The sequence below is a fragment of the Tupaia chinensis genome, unplaced genomic scaffold (assembly GCF_000334495.1).
Source record: "Tupaia chinensis unplaced genomic scaffold, TupChi_1.0 Scaffold140845_1, whole genome shotgun sequence".
Classification (NCBI taxonomy): domain Eukaryota; kingdom Metazoa; phylum Chordata; class Mammalia; order Scandentia; family Tupaiidae; genus Tupaia; species Tupaia belangeri.
Genome location: NW_006200713.1, coordinates 597,918 through 619,004, shown reverse-complemented (window position 1 = coordinate 619,004; position 21,087 = coordinate 597,918). Strand labels below are relative to the sequence as shown.

General features: G+C 38.9%; 1 protein-coding gene across 1 annotated transcript in view; it reads left to right on the top strand.

Moving 5' to 3' along the window:
• CRLS1 (cardiolipin synthase 1) overlaps positions 1-21,087 on the top strand; it is a 32,253-nt gene extending 11,166 nt beyond the window's left edge. The window contains 5 exon segments of the mRNA XM_027766084.1: positions 1,266-1,395; positions 10,693-10,778; positions 14,602-14,670; positions 17,042-17,133; positions 20,418-21,087. Coding sequence (XP_027621885.1) covers positions 1,266-1,395; positions 10,693-10,778; positions 14,602-14,670; positions 17,042-17,133; positions 20,418-20,505 — 465 coding nt within the window. The 3' untranslated portion in view covers positions 20,506-21,087.

The window sequence follows — 21,087 nt, the reverse complement described above, 5'->3', positions numbered from 1 at the left end:
TTTTTTTTTTTTTTTTTTAATTTGCCAAAGGGTGTGTATATTTGCGGAGAGAGAAAGAGAGAAAGCATCACCACAGAGATGGTCACACTGCAATCCCTTCTCCGTTTCTCTTTTTGTGATTCTGGGCATGCACGTACATGTACTTAGCATATTTTTCAATCCTCTGAGTCCAGAACTCAAACCACACAGTTGGCCATGTGGGATCCAGCCACCATAACCACCATGCCATCAGCTGGCCTTGTAATTACAATTTTTAACAAACTCGTCTAAAAGTTAATTTTATTTATTTATTTATTCCATGAGAGAGAAGGAGGTGGAGAGAGAGAGTATCTTCACACTGGCCCAGCCTGGATAACATGCACTTATGCACCTGCAAAAGGAGGCCTTTGGGAGGCGAACCTGGGCCCTCCCTGTTGGTCCAGCATCACAGAGTGTTGTATTACCATTGTGCCACCAGTTGGCCCTAGTTATGATTTTTGAAACTGTGAGAAGTCAAACAAAACTAGTGCGAAGATCCTGTTTGTTCCACTAGCAACTAGGCTCAATGTCTGCTTTAAAGTATAATTTGTTTCCAGTAATAATAAATAATAATAAGTATCAGAATTTTAAGTAGGTCAAGTACAAAGAATTGAATTTCCTATTAGGTATTACAGATATAGTCAGAATATGGAATTAATTATGGTATTGAACAAAGTAAGTTGAAAAATAATGTCGGTAATTTAACTGTTAGTATTATATCTATCTATCTATATATATGAAATATAGAGTTGGATCATATTATGGAAAAGTGGGTAGGAAGTGTGAAAGTGAAGTGTCTCACAGTTAGAGGGTATTCCTTGCAAGTTAAATAAGCTCGTTTGGGCTGTGGTAAAAATAGCCCCGAGGCTCAAAAGATTGGACTCCTAAGTCCATGCTCTGTCAGTCATACTCTCTGGGTTTTTTACATCTCTAAGTTTATGTCTGGGATCACGCCACAAGGAGGCATTGTGAAAAATATTGATAAACAACTTGAGGCCTTGAGAACAAAAGTACTATAGAAATAAGAAATTATGTTCTGACTAGTTGCTAATTTGAAAACTAAATATATACCTGTGAAACAGCATGGTTGTTGTTTTAAGTGAGCATGTTTAAAGGAAAGAAACAGAAGAGATTTTGTTAACATTTTATGAAAGTATAGTTGTTATTCTGCTATCTCTTAAGCTTCAAACTATCCGCTCTGTTCCTGTTATGACGTTTATAAAAAAAAACACAACTTCTATTTTCAGTTGGATGGATTTATTGCTCGAAACTGGGCCAATCAAAAATCAGCTTTGGGAAGTGCTCTTGATCCACTTGCTGATAAAATACTTATCAGTATCTTATATATTAGCTTGACCTATGCAGATCTTATTCCAGGTAAGAACGCCGTCATGCGTACTTTTAAATAGCACAGGAAAAATGACATTAGTCCACCTAGGATTTCTCTTGAGAGAGAATTTTTGTTCCAAAGATAAATTTTTCAACTTTAAACTGTTTCCCTAATTTTAAACTATGGACTTTTTTGCTTGTCAAGCTATTTACTTATTGTAGAGTGTATGCCCTTGTTAAACTTGTAGAATCAATTTTCTTTGTAAAGTTGTTTAAAATTGAAATTGAGCAAATATTTCACAATGCCATTTTATAGTACTCTAAAATTTTTGATGCTGTATTATATATTTTTAGTGCCTAGCTTTTGAAAGCAATTTAACATTTTCCCAGGTCTGTTTTCTCTCTTTATTAAATACAGTTTTAATCACATTTGAGAATTCTGAAATCTTAAAGGTGTTTGTAAAATTTTACATTATTATTATTTATACATTATTGTGCAAATTTTAAATCATACATATCGTTTGTACATGATCTGACTACTTTTTCCAACAAAATTTTACTAGCTTTTGCTTTGTATTTTGCATGTGCTTTTCTGGTTGTTCATTTTTCACTACAGCTGTATGTCTCAGTCAGCTTTTATCCCTCAAGTCCAGATTAAACTGTTTTTTTCCAAGACTTAGAAATAGGATCAGAGAACAAAGATGCTACCATGTGGTCCTTTAATATCATGTTGTCATTGACATGTGATGAAAGAAGTGGAGTTGCATTTCAATCTAGTGTAATCTCCTCAAGCTGAAAATTCTTCTTCTCCTTTACCTTTTGTCTTCTAAGGTCTCATACTAAGTTTTTTTTTTCAAAATTGGACTGTACATATATGTATGTATACACACACATTTGTGTGTTTCTATAAAAGTTAAAATCAAGGTAAATGAATGATTAAGGGGTGAGAGAAACAGGTACTCTCATTTTAATAAAAGAAATTTTAGGAGGAAACCTATAGATATTCTGTTGACATTATTCAAAATTCAAATGATCTTTCTTTAAATTGTGTGTATTCTCATAACTCCTATTTTTCAAAATCGTATTGTGTTGCTTATATAAAGGTTGCCCATGTCATTTCCCTGTTCTGCGTAGAAATTGTTTTCAGGTTTTCTCTATTAAGGAGAACATTACTGTGAGCTTTCAATTGATGTGGGTTGTTTTCCAAGCTAGTTTCTATTTTTTGTCTTCTGTGTTGAGTCTGTTATTTTTCCAGGCTCCCGTGTGTTCCTGTAAAGGGATGCAACACGACAGTCAAATTTTGAGAAGTCTTGGACATCTTAAATGTCTTTATTCTACCATCTGTATTTAGTTGACAGTTTAGCTGGACATAATTTTTTTAATTGTAGATTATTCAGAATTTTGAAGAGCTTTTTCCATAGACTTCCAGATTTCATATTACTGGGAGAAGTCTCATGTCATTCTGATACCTTTTCCTTTTTATGTAATTGTGTTTCATATTAGAAGATTTGGAAGATTGTTTACATTATTCCTCTTAAAAATTTCACTTTTCTTAGTTCATTTTCTAACTATTTCTATGGATATCCAGTTATTCCACTACTTTTTATTGAAAAGTATGTATTTCCATACTTACTGCAATGTCCTTATGTATATATTAGTCCATTTCTGGGTAATTTATCTTTTTATTCCTTCTATTGATTTAGCTATCTTGGCACCAGTAACACTTTTTGTTACTGCTTTGTTAAAAGTCTTGATATCTGGTTAAGCAAGTCCTTCCACTTTGTATTGTGTGTGTGTGTGTACACATGCAGTAGAGGTGTATGTACTCACCAGAGAGAGAGATAGATGAGAATTCACCCTCCTCATGGGAAATGGTCACCCTGCAATCTCTTTTTCTCCATCACTCTCTCTCCTTTAGAGATTTTGGGCATGCATACCATATGCTCCTAGCATGATTGTCAAGACACTAGACTGGGACTTGAAATGTGTTGTTGGCCACGTAGGTAGGATCTGGCTGCCTTAACCACCAGGCCATGGAGCTGGTTCCACTTTGGATTTTTTTGTTGTTATTTGCTATAGGGCATGTGTGCTTACAGAGACAGGCAGAGAAAGGCAGAGAGAGGGGAAAAGTGAGAAAACATCCCCTCAGGGAGATGGCTATGCCTCAGTCCCTTCTCCTCTAGTCTCCTCTTGGGATTTTGAGTATGCACACACATATGTCTGGTGAATTTTTTGAGCTGCCAGGTCCAAGGTAAAACCGCACAGTTGGTCATGTGGAATCCATCGCACAGTTAGTCATGTGGAATCCATCTGTCTTTTTTTTTTTTTTTTTTAATTTATTTTAATTTGACCAGAGAGAGAAAGAGAAAGTGAGTAAGCAGACTGCCAGGTCTGGGAATCAAACCATGGTTGGCCATGTGGGAGTCCAGCACCCTTAACCACCATGCCACCTGCCGGCCCCATCTGTCTTAAACTTAAACCACCACACCACTGATGAGCACCGGTAGAGTGTTTTAAGGTACGATTCATTTTTCTTAATTGTTACAGGGTGATTCTGGTTTAATAATCATCTTAAAAATTGTTTATTTTTATTATTATTTTAAAATTTGACTAGAGAGAGACAGAAAGAGAGAGAAGGTGAGAAAGAAAGCTACCAGGTCTGGGACTTGAACTGTGTTCAGCCATCTGGAAATCCAGCTCCTTAACCACTATCACCCTGGCTGGCCCCAGTAGTTCATCTTTGGCCATTTTATAAGTCATAATATTTTTATAGGAATTTGCTTATTTTAACTACTTTATGAAACATTTATGATAAGCTAGTTATAGTATTCTTATTAACTTTTTGATGTTTGTAGCAATTATAGTAATGCCTTCCTTTTCATCTTATTGGTCCCTTGTTTTCTTGATCAGTTTTGTTAGAGGTTTGTCAGTTTTATGTACCTTTTTTTTTTTATTTTTTAATTTTTAAACATGTGTCAGTCTGCATGTGCTCACCAAAGGGAGAGGAAAAAAGCACCCTTCATGAGGCATGGCAACAATGTAATCCCTTCTCCGTTTCTCCCCTTTTTTGGGATTTGGGGCCTTACCGTGCCCACACTTGTCATATTTTTCTAGCCACCAGGTATGGGACTTGAACCACATGGTCAGCCTTGTGGGACCCTTAACCACCAGACCACAGGTTGACCGTTTTCCTTTATATCTTGGAGGATATTTTTGTTGACCATAGAATTTTGGTTTTATTTATTTATCATTTGATTGTCTTTTCACTTCCATTGTTGGAAATAAGAAATCCACTGTTAATCCATTGCTTCTAAGGCAATTTTTCTGCTGTTTTAAGGATTCTCTTTGTCTTTGGTTTTCCAGTTTCACTAATATTTCTTACTATGAGTTTCTTTTTATTTATCCTGTTTGGCATTTGTTGGGCTTTTTAATATCTGAATTAATATGTTCCAGTTCCTACTAGAAAATTGTTAGCCACCGTCTCTTTGCATATTACTGTTGCCTATTCTTTTTTTTGGGGGGGACTTCAAGTATATCTATGTTAATCCTCTAAACCTCAGCCTTTTTTCTTAGCCTTTTTTATTTTTTAAAGTTAAGTTTATCTTTCCAGTCTCTAGTCTAGATACTTACTAACGAGGTTATTTTCTATTTCCCTGATTCTCTCTTCAGTTATACCAAATCCATTTAATTATTTTTTTCCTAAACATGTATTTATATGTCTATTTATTTGTTGTAATTTTCAAGCCACCAGATCTGGAACTTGAACCATGGTCAGCCATGTTCCAGCACCTTAGCCACCACACCACCTGCTGGCCCTGATTCACTTTAACTCTTCCCCAGTTACAGAATTTAACTCTTTGATTCTATTGTATTTTCCCCAGTTACAGAATTTCTATTTCATTCTTATTTAAACTTGCTAAGTTACCTTTTTTAGTTTCAGCTCCATGCTGAAATTTTTGATCTTGGTTTTTATTTTTTTGAGCATAGTAAGCTTAGTTGTTCTACAGACTAATAATTCTAAAAATCTTACATCTTTTAGTGATCGCTTTCATTTGTCTGCTGTTTCTGTTGCTTCTTACTCATGGTATCTTGATTCTTGGTTATTTTATATTATTTAGATATCATGTTAATATTTTTTAAATAATTTGAAGAATGTTTTGATTCCTAGAAAGATGACATTAGTCTCCAGAGAAGATATTTTTTTGTTCAATTCTACCAGGTGCCTAGGAATACTAACAGTCTGGGATCATCGACATCAGATGATAAGACATTCTTGGAAGACCTTATTTACTTTAGGTCATTGCTTCTAGCTCTGTGAGGATAGGTGTTCAGGATCTTAAAGCTAGGAAGTGACGAACCAGAGCCCAACTATGAAGGCTCAGACTCTGACTGCTGTCCGTCAAACTTCATGAGGCTGCAAAGACTAACCATAGCTACTTCCTTAGGATTGGAGATAGTGGCTTTGAGCTTCTGAGATTATTTTTCTGAGTTCTCAATGTTTAACAGGCATTATCCTGACACTTTCTCAGCATCTTGTAAGCTTTTGTTTCAAAGATTTTTTTTTTAAGTCTATTTCATTTGAGAATAAGGAAGCACCTTCAACAGGGTCCCATGCCACATTTCCACACCCTTACTCCTGCCACCACACACATAGTCCTTCCAGCTAGACAGGAATGGAATATGGGCATGTGTGCCCAGCATTTACAGGTTGACTAGAGAGCTGAATCCATGATCTTCCATATGGATCCAGCATCTTTGAGCAGTGCATTACCACTGCATTACTGATCCAGCTCCCGATTTTGAGTGTGTGTATGTATGTAGGTAGAGGATTTTTTTTGCCTTAGGGCGTGTGTGCTTGCAAGGAAGAGACAGAGACAATGTTCTTCAGAGACAGTGTTCTTTGATAGTCTTAGCAGTAAGGTTGTTCTGAATTACATAGTCAAATAATAGCAGAAGATGCATCTGAGCATCTTTTTTTTTTTTTTTTTTGAGAGGTTTTTGCTACAGGGCGCGTGCGCTTGCCAGACTGACAGAGACAGACAGAAAGTGAGAAATCACCCCCCAGGGGGGATGGTCACGCTGCAATCCCTTCTTCTCCATTCTCCTCTTGGGATCTTGGGCACAAACGCACACGCACCCGGCGTGAGTTTTAAGCCACCGGGTCCGGGACGTGAACCGTGGTTGACTACGTGGCAGTCCAGTGACATAGCCATTACACTAACTGCTGGTCCCCCCTGAGCATCTTTTTATTATATTTGTACTTATGAAATTGTACAGTTATATGCTCCAGATTCTACTAGAGTTTACCTCTTTCTTTAATTGTGGTTGGTACTTAGTAGGCATCTTAAACCTGAAAACTCAATTCTTTTTTTTTTTTAATTGCCAAATGGCATATGCATTCCTCAGAGTCCCTTTTCCCTTGGGGCATGGTCATACCACAATCCCTTCTCCTTTATTTCTCCATCCTGTCAGGATTTTCTGCATGCATTCATACACCTGGCATGTTTTCAAGCTGTCAGGGCCAAGACTTGAACTGCAATCAGCCATGTGAGATCCACTCTTTTAATTCCTAGGCTATGTGACTGGCCCATGAAACCTCATTCTTCTGAACATTTTATTACATCTTTGATACTTTTCCACCTCTATTTGTTTGGTTCTCTCTTTCTGGAATTCTTAATTATACTCGAACTTCAAGTGTATTTATTTCTGATGTGAGAGACAGAGAGAATCACTCTTTAACAGGGTCTTTATGCAACAATCCGCCCCTAGCCTCAGCCAGCCAGGATCATGGGTGGGTTTGTGTGTGTGCACCTGGCGTTGTAAGGGAGACCTTGGGATGTGAACCTGAGACCTTCCTAAGTGGCTTCAATTTGCAGAGCATTGCATTGCTGCTGTGCTGCTGAGGTTGCTCATTTTTGTTTCTTTTTATGAGTGTCATCATTCATGATGTCTGTTTATATACTTATTTTTAAGAATTCTTTGTAAAAGTATTGTATTTGTTTCTTCCAAATTCTGTTTCTTTTTTTTTTTTTTTTTTCTGTTTGCGTTAGCTTCTCTTTGATGATGGAGATGTTATTGAAATGGCTGGTGATTCCTTGGCTGCACATTTACATTTGATTGAGGCATGGAAAGTTCAGTGGGAGCTCTCTGGGTATTGGTGAACCTGTTGGATTTATGCTGCTCTCTGGAGTGACCAGGCTGAACTGGGCTGTTGGAGTGCAGGGACCTGAATTCTCTGAGTACCTTTAGGTCTATACAGAGTTCTCTGTCTCCTGCTTGGTGGTTATAGTGACCTTGCCACCAGTGCTTGGGCGCTGAATTGTAGGAGAGGCTGGGGGTCTCCGTGTTATATATGTAGACCTTCACTTAATGCCATTGCACTCCAGTGTCCCTTGTAGATTCAGAGAGTAACGTGTAGTGCGGGGTGGTGGGGTCAGCACATTTATTCTGTACAGGGTAAAATAATAAATAGCGTAGGCTTGGTGTGGGTCATGTGATCACTCTGCTGTGGTAGCATGAGGGTAGCCATAGGAAATATGTGAAGTAATGTGCATGCCTGTGCTCCAATACAGCCTTACTTACGGGCTCTGGAAATTTGAGTTTCATAGAATTTTCATGTGTCACAAAAACCTTTTGTCTTTTATCCGCCCCCCCCAACCTTTTAAAAATGTAAAGACCACTTTTAGCTACAGAGAACTGCAGCCCTGGTGTAGAGACCTACCAGGAAGATGTTAGGAAGGGCCTGGGCAGGGATCTAATATTTAATATTCTTTTAGGAACTTTCTGGGTTTCTTTGGTGCAAGTTGACCTGCATGGCGGCTTCCCTTTCTGAAGGTCTTGGGTTTGGCTCTCCCTGTTCTGTTACTAACAAGCTTAGTCAAAACTTTGAAATTTGTCTCTGCCGCCTTTCCCTTTGTGACTTTATATCCTTTCATTCCTTTACTATCGTTTTAGAGAGTAGGAGATGCATATATGCAGTCTTGCATATCTTACTTATACTGCATTTTTCAAAAGTTACATCTATCTTGCTCTTAATAGTCTTCTTTCTTTAACAGTAAGAAAGTTGCTTTCTTATCTAGAATAATAAGTCATTCAGCTTTTTTTCTTGCTGCTCATTTTATGGGCAGAGGTAGAAGGATAAAAAATTCATTGACATGGTACTATTATAGAGTGTAGAGTGACTAGGTTCATTTCTACCTTTGTACATTTGTTTTCCCATATTCATCAAATAACTACATTTTCCATAATCTTTGTGGTTTACCCTAGGTTAAATTCTCATTTTTAGTTTAAATCAGTTTCTAGAATAATCATTCTGTTAGATTTGTTGTTTTCAGTGCAAAAACCTATTGATGTCAATGTTAGGCATCGTTAGTGATTTGATTTATAAAATATTTCCCTTACTGTTATTAACTTTGTCCACGATGTTCCTCTTTAATGCAGACATTGCCTGTGTTTCAGACAGAGTGGCAAGTAGAGAGAAAAACTTTAGAGCAATCCCTGCTGCATCTCACAGGCAAAGTGAAAGCTGCTTTAGCCCCGAGAGAAGGGGAGACCAGGAGAGAGAGAAAGAGCAGTTAGAAGTTGCAGAAGCCAAGGAGCCAGATAAAATTGCCCAAAGAACCACACTAGAAGCCCAGATGCTGTCACTTGGCCGAGGTCTTCAAGACCACTTGGTACAACCTGGCTGTGTGTACAGACCACCTAGGGAGCTTTCATCCATGCTTTTATGACTCTCCCAAAGTGAATGTTGGATGGGCAAGTCAGTTTTAGGAACCCTTGATCTCCTCAACTTTTTTCATTCAGGCTATCATAGATGGTAAACTGAGTCTAGAGGTGCTAATTGCTAGACCACACTGCTGGGCTGGAGACAAATGTAGTACACCAAGCGTAATCTGAATTCCATAGACCTACATTCCTAATAGCTATACTTTTGCATGCTCTTCTAATATTTCTGTTATACCTGGAGTTTAATTTGCATGGGTTTGCTGCATTTTTAAAAGTGTCATTGTATTAGATTTTGCTAACTAATGATTAGTATAGAAAAGTTTGTTTTACAGGGACAGAAGGCTACTAAAAATCCCATTCACTGTTTTCTTGCTTTTCTGGCTCATCCGGTTCTGTTTTCTCTTTGCTCCAAATACCATGACTTGAATGAATAAGCATTTTCTCATTAGAATAATGTCATGGATGAGGGCAAGGATCAACACTTCCATCCAAACTATGACTAATCAAGACTGAAATTTAAAATCTGTATTTAATTAGTGAGATTTTGTTTAAATTGCAGAGCGAATAGGTCAGAACTGGAGGGAAACATAAGCACAGCTTCAAATCACTTATAAAAGAGTTATTTGAAAGTACTGGGTCATTGGGAAAGTAATGATGCATTTTTGCATAGAAAAACAGGAAAATACATTGTGACTTTTCCCGACAACGTAATATTATAGAAGGAATGTGCATGGTCCTTTTATTTTAGTAATTAAAACAAACTAAATATTTGAACTCAGGATTATTTTCCATTAAAAAACATTTTTTTCTGTATAAAAGAAAGATATGTCCTTATTGTTAAAACTTCTACAGTGCAGGAAGATAAAAAGTGAAGCAAGTTCTCTGCCCTTTCCATTCTCATTGAACAAGGGAGGAGGAGTTCCCTGAGCATCCATCTAAAATACCCTTCTGTTGACTATAGCCCTGGGACCATGCTGCAAAATCTGAGGAATAATGAGAAAACTCTTGACAAGGTGAATTAATTGAATGGGCAGTACAAAAGCTAGCAATTAGTTGGGTAGAAATTGACTGTATGAGAATGAAAATATTTTTGTTTCCTCACAAGTTGTAGATACAACAAAATATTCTCCAGAGAATAATCTAAAATGCAGAAGCAATCAAAGCTCCTGAGATGCCAGTTTCGACCTCATTATCATCTTTCAACCTCTTTATCATCTCTTTCCATACAATGCTAATGAGCATGGAGATTATTTTTTCTGAAATTTAGAAAGCGCAGAAATAACAAAGGAAGAAATAGGGGTACTGGGTACGCTGGCATATCTGTAAATTTGTAGCTTTAAGAAAAAGGCAAAGAAAAAACCTTTAAAACAAAGATCAGCATTCTGAAAGGCAGACATAGACTTGCAGAACCAGGGTTTGTATATCACTTTAAGGGCAGGTTAAAGAATACATATAAAAATCAGTGGGGACGCTGAACAGCCAGTCAGCATTTAGTGTAAGATTTTCACTTAGGGGAAACATCAGGGTATGGTAAGGCAGTTTGAGACTTGATTGTGTTCATTATGGTCAGTGGTCATTTTTCAGAATTCCAATTAAAATTATTTTATATTTGATTTTCAGTTCCACTTACTTACATGATAATTTCAAGAGATGTAATGTTGATTGCTGCTGTTTTTTATGTCAGATATCGAACTCTGCCAACACCGGTGAGTTTGTTTAAAAAAAAAATTCTCATGTTATTACTAATGACTTAAAGTAAAAAAAGAAAGTAAAGATTTACTGTGTTCGCTTTATGGAAATAATTTATGGTAATTATCTTTTGATCCAATTAGCAGGAATTTTAAAAATTACCCACTAAAGTTGTTGTTTAGGGAACACATGACATTTCAGGAAATATGTTTCTGTTTAAAAAAAAAACCCTTTTGAATTAATAGCTCATGAAACCCAGACCAGCTAGCCTCTATCCCTAGCAGCAGACTTTGTTAAAAGTAATTCACATAGATTCAAACTGTGTTGTTGTCTAATTTATCTACTATGGGTTATCTAAAACTGTTTTGTTGTTGTTTTTTTGTTTTAATTTGCTAGAGGGTACATGTGCTTGACAGAGTGAGACAGAGAAGGTGGAATGTGAGAAAACACCCCCCATGGAGGATGGCCACTGCAGTTCCTTTTCCATTTCTCCTTTCGAGATTTTGAGCATGCATGCACACGTACCCAGTGTGTTTTTCAAGCTGCCAGATCTGGGACTTGAACTGCTTGGTCAGCCATGTAGGGTCCAGGCATAACCACCATGCTGCTGGCTGGCCCTAGCACTAGTTTTTTAAATGATGTGAACTTGAGATAGTTCTCTTGAGTATTTGTTCATTGGTTCTGTAATAATTTGCACACCTAAGCATAGTGTAATATCCTCTTTTGGCTCCCAATCCAGTGAAAATAAAGCAATGTTTTGTTTTTTGTTTCATTTTATGTTTTTGCACAGGGCTCATGTGGTTGTCAGAGAGAAACAGAGAGAAAGGGAAAGTGAGCAATCACTCCCCACAGTTCTCTCTCATCCATTCTCTTCTTGGGATTTTGGGCACAGCATGCATACACATATACCTAGTGTAATTTTCAATCTGTTGTGTCTCAGACTAGAACCATGGTCATCCATATGAGAATACAGCACCTTAACTCATGTGCGACCTGCTGGCTCCTCATTTTTATTTTTTTGGTTTTCTTTTCTTTTCTTTTCTTTTTTTGGAGAGGTTTTTGCTATAGGGCGTGTGCGCTTGCCACGGAGACAGAGAGACGGAAAGTGAGAAATCACCCCCCAGGGGGGATGACCACGCCGCAATCCCTTCTCCTCCTTTCTCCTCTCGGGATCTTGGGCACTCACGCACATGCGCCCGGCGTGAGTTTAAGCCACCAGGTCCGGGACTCAAACCGCTACAATGCTAATGAGCATGGAGATTATTTTTTCTGAAATTTAGAAAGCGCAGAAATAACAAAGGAAGAAATAGGGGTACTGGGTACGCTGGCATATCTGTAAATTTGTAGCTTTAAGAAAAAGGCAAAGAAAAAACCTTTAAAACAAAGATCAGCATTCTGAAAGGCAGACATAGACTTGCAGAACCAGGGTTTGTATATCACTTTAAGGGCAGGTTAAAGAATACATATAAAAATCAGTGGGGACGCTGAACAGCCAGTCAGCATTTAGTGTAAGATTTTCACTTAGGGGAAACATCAGGGTATGGTAAGGCAGTTTGAGACTTGATTGTGTTCATTATGGTCAGTGGTCATTTTTCAGAATTCCAATTAAAATTATTTTATATTTGATTTTCAGTTCCACTTACTTACATGATAATTTCAAGAGATGTAATGTTGATTGCTGCTGTTTTTTATGTCAGATATCGAACTCTGCCAACACCGGTGAGTTTGTTTAAAAAAAAAATTCTCATGTTATTACTAATGACTTAAAGTAAAAAAAGAAAGTAAAGATTTACTGTGTTCGCTTTATGGAAATAATTTATGGTAATTATCTTTTGATCCAATTAGCAGGAATTTTAAAAATTACCCACTAAAGTTGTTGTTTAGGGAACACATGACATTTCAGGAAATATGTTTCTGTTTAAAAAAAAAACCCTTTTGAATTAATAGCTCATGAAACCCAGACCAGCTAGCCTCTATCCCTAGCAGCAGACTTTGTTAAAAGTAATTCACATAGATTCAAACTGTGTTGTTGTCTAATTTATCTACTATGGGTTATCTAAAACTGTTTTGTTGTTGTTTTTTTGTTTTAATTTGCTAGAGGGTACATGTGCTTGACAGAGTGAGACAGAGAAGGTGGAATGTGAGAAAACACCCCCCATGGAGGATGGCCACTGCAGTTCCTTTTCCATTTCTCCTTTCGAGATTTTGAGCATGCATGCACACGTACCCAGTGTGTTTTTCAAGCTGCCAGATCTGGGACTTGAACTGCTTGGTCAGCCATGTAGGGTCCAGGCATAACCACCATGCTGCTGGCTGGCCCTAGCACTAGTTTTTTAAATGATGTGAACTTGAGATAGTTCTCTTGAGTATTTGTTCATTGGTTCTGTAATAATTTGCACACCTAAGCATAGTGTAATATCCTCTTTTGGCTCCCAATCCAGTGAAAATAAAGCAATGTTTTGTTTTTTGTTTCATTTTATGTTTTTGCACAGGGCTCATGTGGTTGTCAGAGAGAAACAGAGAGAAAGGGAAAGTGAGCAATCACTCCCCACAGTTCTCTCTCATCCATTCTCTTCTTGGGATTTTGGGCACAGCATGCATACACATATACCTAGTGTAATTTTCAATCTGTTGTGTCTCAGACTAGAACCATGGTCATCCATATGAGAATACAGCACCTTAACTCATGTGCGACCTGCTGGCTCCTCATTTTTATTTTTTTGGTTTTCTTTTCTTTTCTTTTCTTTTTTTGGAGAGGTTTTTGCTATAGGGCGTGTGCGCTTGCCACGGAGACAGAGAGACGGAAAGTGAGAAATCACCCCCCAGGGGGGATGACCACGCCGCAATCCCTTCTCCTCCTTTCTCCTCTCGGGATCTTGGGCACTCACGCACATGCGCCCGGCGTGAGTTTAAGCCACCAGGTCCGGGACTCAAACCGCAGTTGACTACATGGGAGTCCAGCGACATAGCCATTACGCTAACTGCTGGTCCCCCTTATTTTGTTTTTGAATCTATTTAAAGAAAATCATAACAAGGGATTTTTTTTTCTTTTTTTGGAGAGGTTTTTGCTATAAGGCGCGTGCATTCTCCAGAAAGACAGAGAGAGATAGAGAGACAGAAAGCGAGAAATCACCCCCCAGGGGGGCTGACCACGCCGTAATCCCTTCTCCATTCTCCTCTCAGGATCTTGGGCACGCACGCACACGCGCCCAGCATGAGTTTTTTAAGCCACTGGGTCCAGGACTCGAACCGTGGTCGACTACATGGGACTCCAGCGACATAGCCATTACGCTAACTGCTGGTCCCTTAATGAGTTTCTTTAGTAAACATGCTATCAGGCAAACTTTATGATGGCTGTTGTGTTAGAATTTTATAGGAATTGAAAAATGAATGCAATTTTTTTTTTTTTTTTTTGCTATAGGGTGCGTGCACTCACCAGAGAGAGACAGAGAGACAGAAATGAGAAATCACCTCCCAGGGGGGATGGCCACGCTGCATTCCCTTCTCCTCCATTCTCTTCTTGGGATCTTGGGCACGCACGCACACGTGCCCAGCATGAGTTTAAGCCACCGGGTCCAGGACGCGAACCACAGTTGACTACGTGGGAGTTCAGCGACATAGCCATTATGCTAACTGCTGGTCCCCCGAAAAATGCATAAAATTTTAAAATAGCTGCTATGATTAATAAAGAATGTAGATACTACTCAGTCAGCATAATAAAGAAGATGCTTGTCTAGCGGGGCCAGGCATGTGTTAAGCACTCAGTAACTGTTGCCAACATGATTGCTTTAAAGTTGAATAATAAACTGAATACTTTATCTTGGTTTGGTTCTCTTCCAGCGGACACTTGCTAAATATTTCAATCCTTGCTATGCTACTGCTAGGTTAAAACCAACATTCATCAGCAAGGTAAGAGACATGTAGCTTCTTTTCAAGTTGTTCCTGTGTGAATTTCTGTTTTAATGGGTATAAACCTCAAGAAAGAGCAGGTGAAAATGAGACAAAGCTAAATGCGTTGACTAGAGGGGATAGAGAGTGGGGTCAGGCAGACAGCTTTAACCCAACCATTTTGTCCTCCCTACTTTGTTAAATTGTTAGTATATGCGTTGTGTCTTGTGTTGTGGTCTAAGGACTTAAACCTCTGAATGCGTTTATCACTAGGACCACTATTTAGGGAAGGTAAAGGGAGTTGAAATGTGACTGATTCTTGATGGAGATCTAGGGAGGTTATGAGAGGTCCTTATATCACTACCTACCTCCCTGGTGGTGAAAACAGAATACAGTATAGTCCTTTCATTTTCAGGATTCATTGCTAAGTGAAAAAGGGTAGGAGAAAATTTTATTCACTTGTGAACTACCGCTCCTGGCTGTCCACTCTGCTTTCTTTTTTTTTTTTTTTGAGAGGTTTTTCGCTATAAGGCGCGTGCGCTCGCCAGACAGACAGAGACATAGAGACAAAAAGTGATAAGTCACCCCCCAGGGGGATGGTCACGCTGCAATGCCTTCTCCTCCATTCTCCTCTCGGGATCGTGGGCACGTACGCACACGCGCCTGGCGTGAGTTTTAAGCCACCGGGTCCGGGACTCAAACCGCGGTCAACTACGTGGGAGTCCAGCAACATAGCCATTATGCTAACTGCTGGTTCCCAACCACTCTGCTTTCTTGAGCCCCTTCAAGACAATAAATGTATGCTGATTTTTATGCATAAAAGGGATTGCTATTAAATAATACCTCTCAAGCTGTATTTGTTTTTCTAAAAAGTAGCCTTGATAAGTTTGCTCAAGTCATACTTTCTTTTTTTTTTTAAAGTTTAATTTGCTATAGGGCATGTGCAGAGAGGCGGAGAGAGAGAGGTGGGGGAGTGAGAAAGCACCCCACTCCCCTCGGAGATGGCCACGCTGCAGTCCTTTGTCCTCCATTCTCTTCTGGGGATTTGAGACACTCATGCACACACATACCTGAGTGTTTCTCAAGCTACCACGTCCAGGACTAGAACCATGGACTAGGTCATGTGGGATCCAGCTGTCTCAACTACCATGCCAGTGTTTGGCCCTCAAGTCATCCATTTGTCTCATCCCTGGTAATAGAAATTTAACAATGGTGCCCATCATCCTTGGGACAGAGGGGCGGTTTGCTTTTGTACAAAGTCTCCTGGGAGTAGATTTTCCTCACATACAGAATTTTGTTTGGGCTTCAAGTGATTTATATTTGTATCAACTAAGGCAATTTGAGTAGCACTACATAGTAAGTGACTTAAAGAGTTGCAGGGACAATGCCTCAAACAGGTCCTATTTTTTTTCTTTAAGTTTTTTCTTTATTCATCATGGAGTTGATGCATATGTATGTGAGAGCGAGAGAGAGAGAAGCCTCCTTCACAGGGTCTGGTCACGCTCCTTTCTTCCAGTACTTGAGCTCATCCAATCCTGGGCACTCACGTGCGTGCCTGTTATGTTCCACACCGACTAGACTGGGCCTCGAACTCTGGTCACCACGTGGCCTCCAGCTCCACAGTTTAGCATGCCACCACAGCTGGACCAATTTATTATATATTTTTAAAATGAAGTGGAATCTCTGCTTTCGGGCTGCAGAATGGAAAGTAGAACAGAGGTGGTTCCTACAGGCATCACCTGCTATTTCATACCTGACAGACTTTTCCACAAAATGCTTCTCACAATGAGTGGAGGGAGCCTCTTGTGTATTTCTAGTTTTGTTTTCTTTTCTTCCCAATATTGCCTTTTAGGATAGGGAAACTTACTATCGTCCAGAAAGACCCTCATGGAGATGAGTGGGTTTCTGTTTTCTAATTTCACAAGGTTTAACAGGTGGGCAAGTGAAAGCATTGGATAAGGCTCAGGGAAATCTGGGTTCCAGGTTTGGTTTTCTTGTCTGCCGTAACTGTCAAGTCACCTAACTTACCTTTCCACCTCCAAAGAGATAGCTTAATTATTTCTATATCTACAGGGCTGACAGTTGGGAAAAAGGCAAAGAATTTCGTAACGTTTTTGAATTGAGATGGGAACTCATGGAGCATTATTTTCTGACAGTTGTCACTCCCCTCACTGTAAGGGGCAGCTGTGCACACTGATGGGTCAGCTAGTGAAGTGTCCCCTTCTGTGTGTTCTCGCCTGGGAATGCCAGCTTCTTCAGCAGGGGTATTGTAGGCCAGCATCAAGCATGCTGGGGGTATGTCATGTTGCAGTGTGATGGGCTATGCTTTCGTCTTACTAGCATGAAACAGAAACTTGCTGGCACCTTCATTTATAACTTCCTTTATTTTTAGGTAAACACAGCAGTCCAGTTGATCTTGGTGGCAGCTTCATTGGCAGCTCCGGTTTTCAATTATGCTGACAGCATTTATCTTCAGATGCTATGGTAAGCTAAATGCAGGATTACTCTCTGAGAATGTTCACAGACTGGCTAGAATGACTTCATTCTTGTGGTGGTTATGGAGCACCAACTGGATAAAGCTGTGGCTCTGTTAAGCTCACTATCAAGTATGGAGTATAGAAGTTAGCTTTTGGGGCCAGCAGATAATTTAGTAGTTAAGGTGCTGAACTCCCACATAGGCAACTGTGGTTCGACTCCCAGACCCGGCAGCTTGAAACATGCATTCCCAGAGTGTGTGTGTGTTTTCAAAATCCCAGGAAGAGAATAGAGGAGAAGGGATTGTGGTATGACCATCCCTTACTGGGGGTGATTTCTCACTTTCTCTCTCTCTGTCTCTTGGCAAGTGCAGGTGCCCTATAGCAAAAATCTCTCTTCATAAAGAAAGGTAGCTTTCATGCGAATTAAAAAGGATGGGAGATATTGGTAATGTGTGAAGGTTTCAGAGGAGGGGAAGATACTTCCAGGTAGAAAGAAGAGAGATTTCAGAGAGGAGCAACATTTGAGGCATGTGGTAAATGTGGAGCTTGTGCAGAAAGACCCTATGGGGAGGCCATCAGGTGAAGGACAGACCCACAGTGTGAGGGAGCGCAGAGGGGAAAAGGAGTCCAGCCTAGTGATACAGATGGGCTTACCTGGAGGAAGGAGTCCGAATTTTATTGTATTATGCTGACTGTTGAGTTATTATCTTGCAATTGTGTCAACTTCAAACTTGCACAGTTCAAAATGTGCTATATTGATACTGAAGTCCTATATTTTAGTACACTTTTAACTCTTTTCTTTTCTTTTTTTTTTTCTTTTTTTGGAGAGAGATGTTTTTGCTATAGGGCACATGTACTGGCCAGAAAGACAGAAAGAAATCACCCCCAGGGAAGATAGCCATGTCGCAATCCCTTCTCCTCTATTCTCCTCTTGAAATTTTGGGCCCCCCCACACACACACATGCCCAGCATGAGTTCAAGCCGCTGAGTGCAAACTTGAACTGCAGTTGACTCCAAGGGAGTCCAGCAATGTAACCAGTATGCCATTGCTGATCCCAGTACATTTTAACTTTTTTATTTTTAAGTAAGATTTTTGCTATAGGGTGCATGGGCTTGCCAGAGAGACAGAGAGAAAGCGAGAAATCGCCCCCCAATGGGTTTGGTCATGCTGCAGTCTCTTCTCCATTCTCCTCTTGGGATTTTGGGCACACATACACATACATACATGTGTTTGGTGTGAGTTTCAGGCTGCCAGGTCCAGGACTCAAACCATCATTGTGTGGGAATACAGTGATGTAACCATATTGTTGTCTGCTAGTCCCACACTATTAATTCTTAATTAAAACTTTCTTGCTTAATGGTGTTCGGGCCAGAAAACTTAATCAGAACATGTTAAGCCAAAGTATCTTTTTAAATGATACATAAGTTTTTTTTTTTTTTAAGAATTATTTATTTCATTTCATTTCATTTCATTTCATTTATTTATTTATTTTAATTTGACCAGAGAGAGACAGAGAGGGAAAGTGAGAAAGCAAGCCGCTAGGTCCAGGATTTGAAGTGCAGTTGGCCAAGTCCAGTGCCTTTAACCACCTGTCAGCCCCAGATGATACGTACTTAATTGTAATCTAAAATATACAAGTGTGCATTCATTCTGATTCATTTCTACCTTCTGATAATGGGCAAAGATTTTTTTTTTCTTCTTTGAGTATTGGTCCGTCAAAGGGAATTTTTTCTTTCTCAAAAAAGCTATAGCCATATATTCAACCTCTCTGATTTTTAAAAATTGTATTTTTTGCTTTTTTAAGATGATGAAAGGACTTAAGACATTTTCAAAGCAATGAGTCTAGGGACCATGTAGATGTTTATCCTTTTTCCCCAGTATTTTTAAAATCATCTCGCCTACTTATTTTGGCAGTATTTTCTTTTTTCTTTTCTTTTCTTTTCTTTTTTTTTTTTTTTTTTAATAGTTTTTGTCATAAATATGTTTACTTGCTGGAGAGAGACAGAGAGGGAGAAAGTAAAATATCACCCCCAAGGAGCAGGATAGTCTTGCTGCAGTTCCTTCTCTCCAGTATCCTCTCAGGATTTGGGGCACACATGCACATGCATCTGGCATGATTTTCTTTTCTTTTCTTTTTTTTTTAAAGAAAATTTTGCTATAGGTTGTGTGTGCACGCACCAAAGTAACAGAAAGTGAGAAATCACTCCCCGGGGGATGGCCATGCCACAACCCCTTCTCCTCCAGTCTCTTCTCAGGATTTTGGGCGCGCAACCCACGCTCACAGACACACGCACACACTCGGCGTGAGCTTCAAGCTGCTGAGTCTGGGACTGGAATCATGGCCAACTACATAGGAGTCCAGCAACATAATTACTATGCCGATCCCCCAATGTGATTTTTAAGCCTCCAGGTCTGGGACTTGAACTACAGTTGGCTTTGTGAGAATCTACTGCCTTAACTATCATGCTTGCTGACCTGGCAGTATTTTCTTTTTATTAACTCACCTTTAATGAATCTTTTTAAAGCATCCAGCTTAGTTCTCAGAAACAGCAATTCCTCTTAGATATAAGTTTAATTGGTTTTATGTGTGAATTTAGAATATCAAACCAGCACAGACAGGTTTGAAATCAAACAAAAACGAGGCTTGGCAATTCTCCTTTCCATGGTGGAAGCAGAAGTGCATGTACGCTCAAAAATCATCTGCCAGCTGTGAGCATCCCATGGGCATCACTCATGGCATTTCAGAGGAGGATCTGGTTAATCTGGCAACTCACTGAAAGAAAAGTCAGTTCAAAAGCAGAAATTTATTTAAAATGACTCAGACCAAATATCCTTAGAATTCCGGGAGCTGCAAGAAATAGAACTTAATACCCGAAGCAGTGTGGCACAATGGGAGGAACGCATGGACTTTAAAAATGAAATCAGGCCAGGCTCAAACATTATACCACCTGGCCCATTTTACTTTTTAAATAGATTCTTTTACATATCTCTTCTTATTTCTCTCTCTCTTCTTTTCTTTTTTCCCCCCTTTTTTTTTTTTTTTTTTTTTTAGTAATTATTTATTTAATTCTATTTGTTATTATTATTATGATTATTATTTTTAATTTGACCAGAGAGAAAGAGAAAGGGAAAGTGAGAAAGCAAACCACCAGGTCCAGGACTCAAACTGTCGTCAGCCATGTAGAAGTGTCCAGCGCCTTAACCTGCTGGTCCTCTTTACATATTCGATATGATTCTCATGGCTACTGTTTTTTAGACTGGATAACTGAATTTTCTTTCTTTCCTTCCAGGTGTTTTACAGCCTTCACCACGGCTGCATCAGCTTACAGTTACTATCACTATGGTCGGAAAACTGTTCAGGTGATAAAAGACAGATGAACCTCATCCATCTCCACGAGCAAGGAAGCAATATACATCATCAGCACGGAGCCAGGGAACCTACAGGAGTTCACTGTTTTGGTGTTCAGATTGAAAAAAGGACTTGTCAGAACAAACCATGTCATCAAAATTTAAGTAATGTGCGTTGAAAATAAGCTTGATTGATCATGGGCATATGCCGAATTTCCAATGTATTTTTAAATACAAATAAAACTCTAATTTAGAATTTTTAATCTTAGTTTTCTTCATTAATTTATAAGAGATGAATTACTCTGATAATTGTCAGTCATTTTTTAATATGTTTTTTACAAACATAGTTCAGAGCACAGAAACTGAAGAGCTGACATCTCTCTTTAAATAAAATGTAGACTGTTCACAAAGCACTAGGAGAATTCATGGATTTAAATACATATCCTATACCTCTTGGCTACACATGTTTATTTTTTATTTTTAGATCTGTGTGCACATTAACAGTTCACGTGGTTGATATTTGATCATTTAGTGTAATGAAAATATGTTAGTTTAGCTGTGGATGAAGTCAAGTTGTAAAGAGATTTAAAATGCAGTAAGTTTTGAATATAA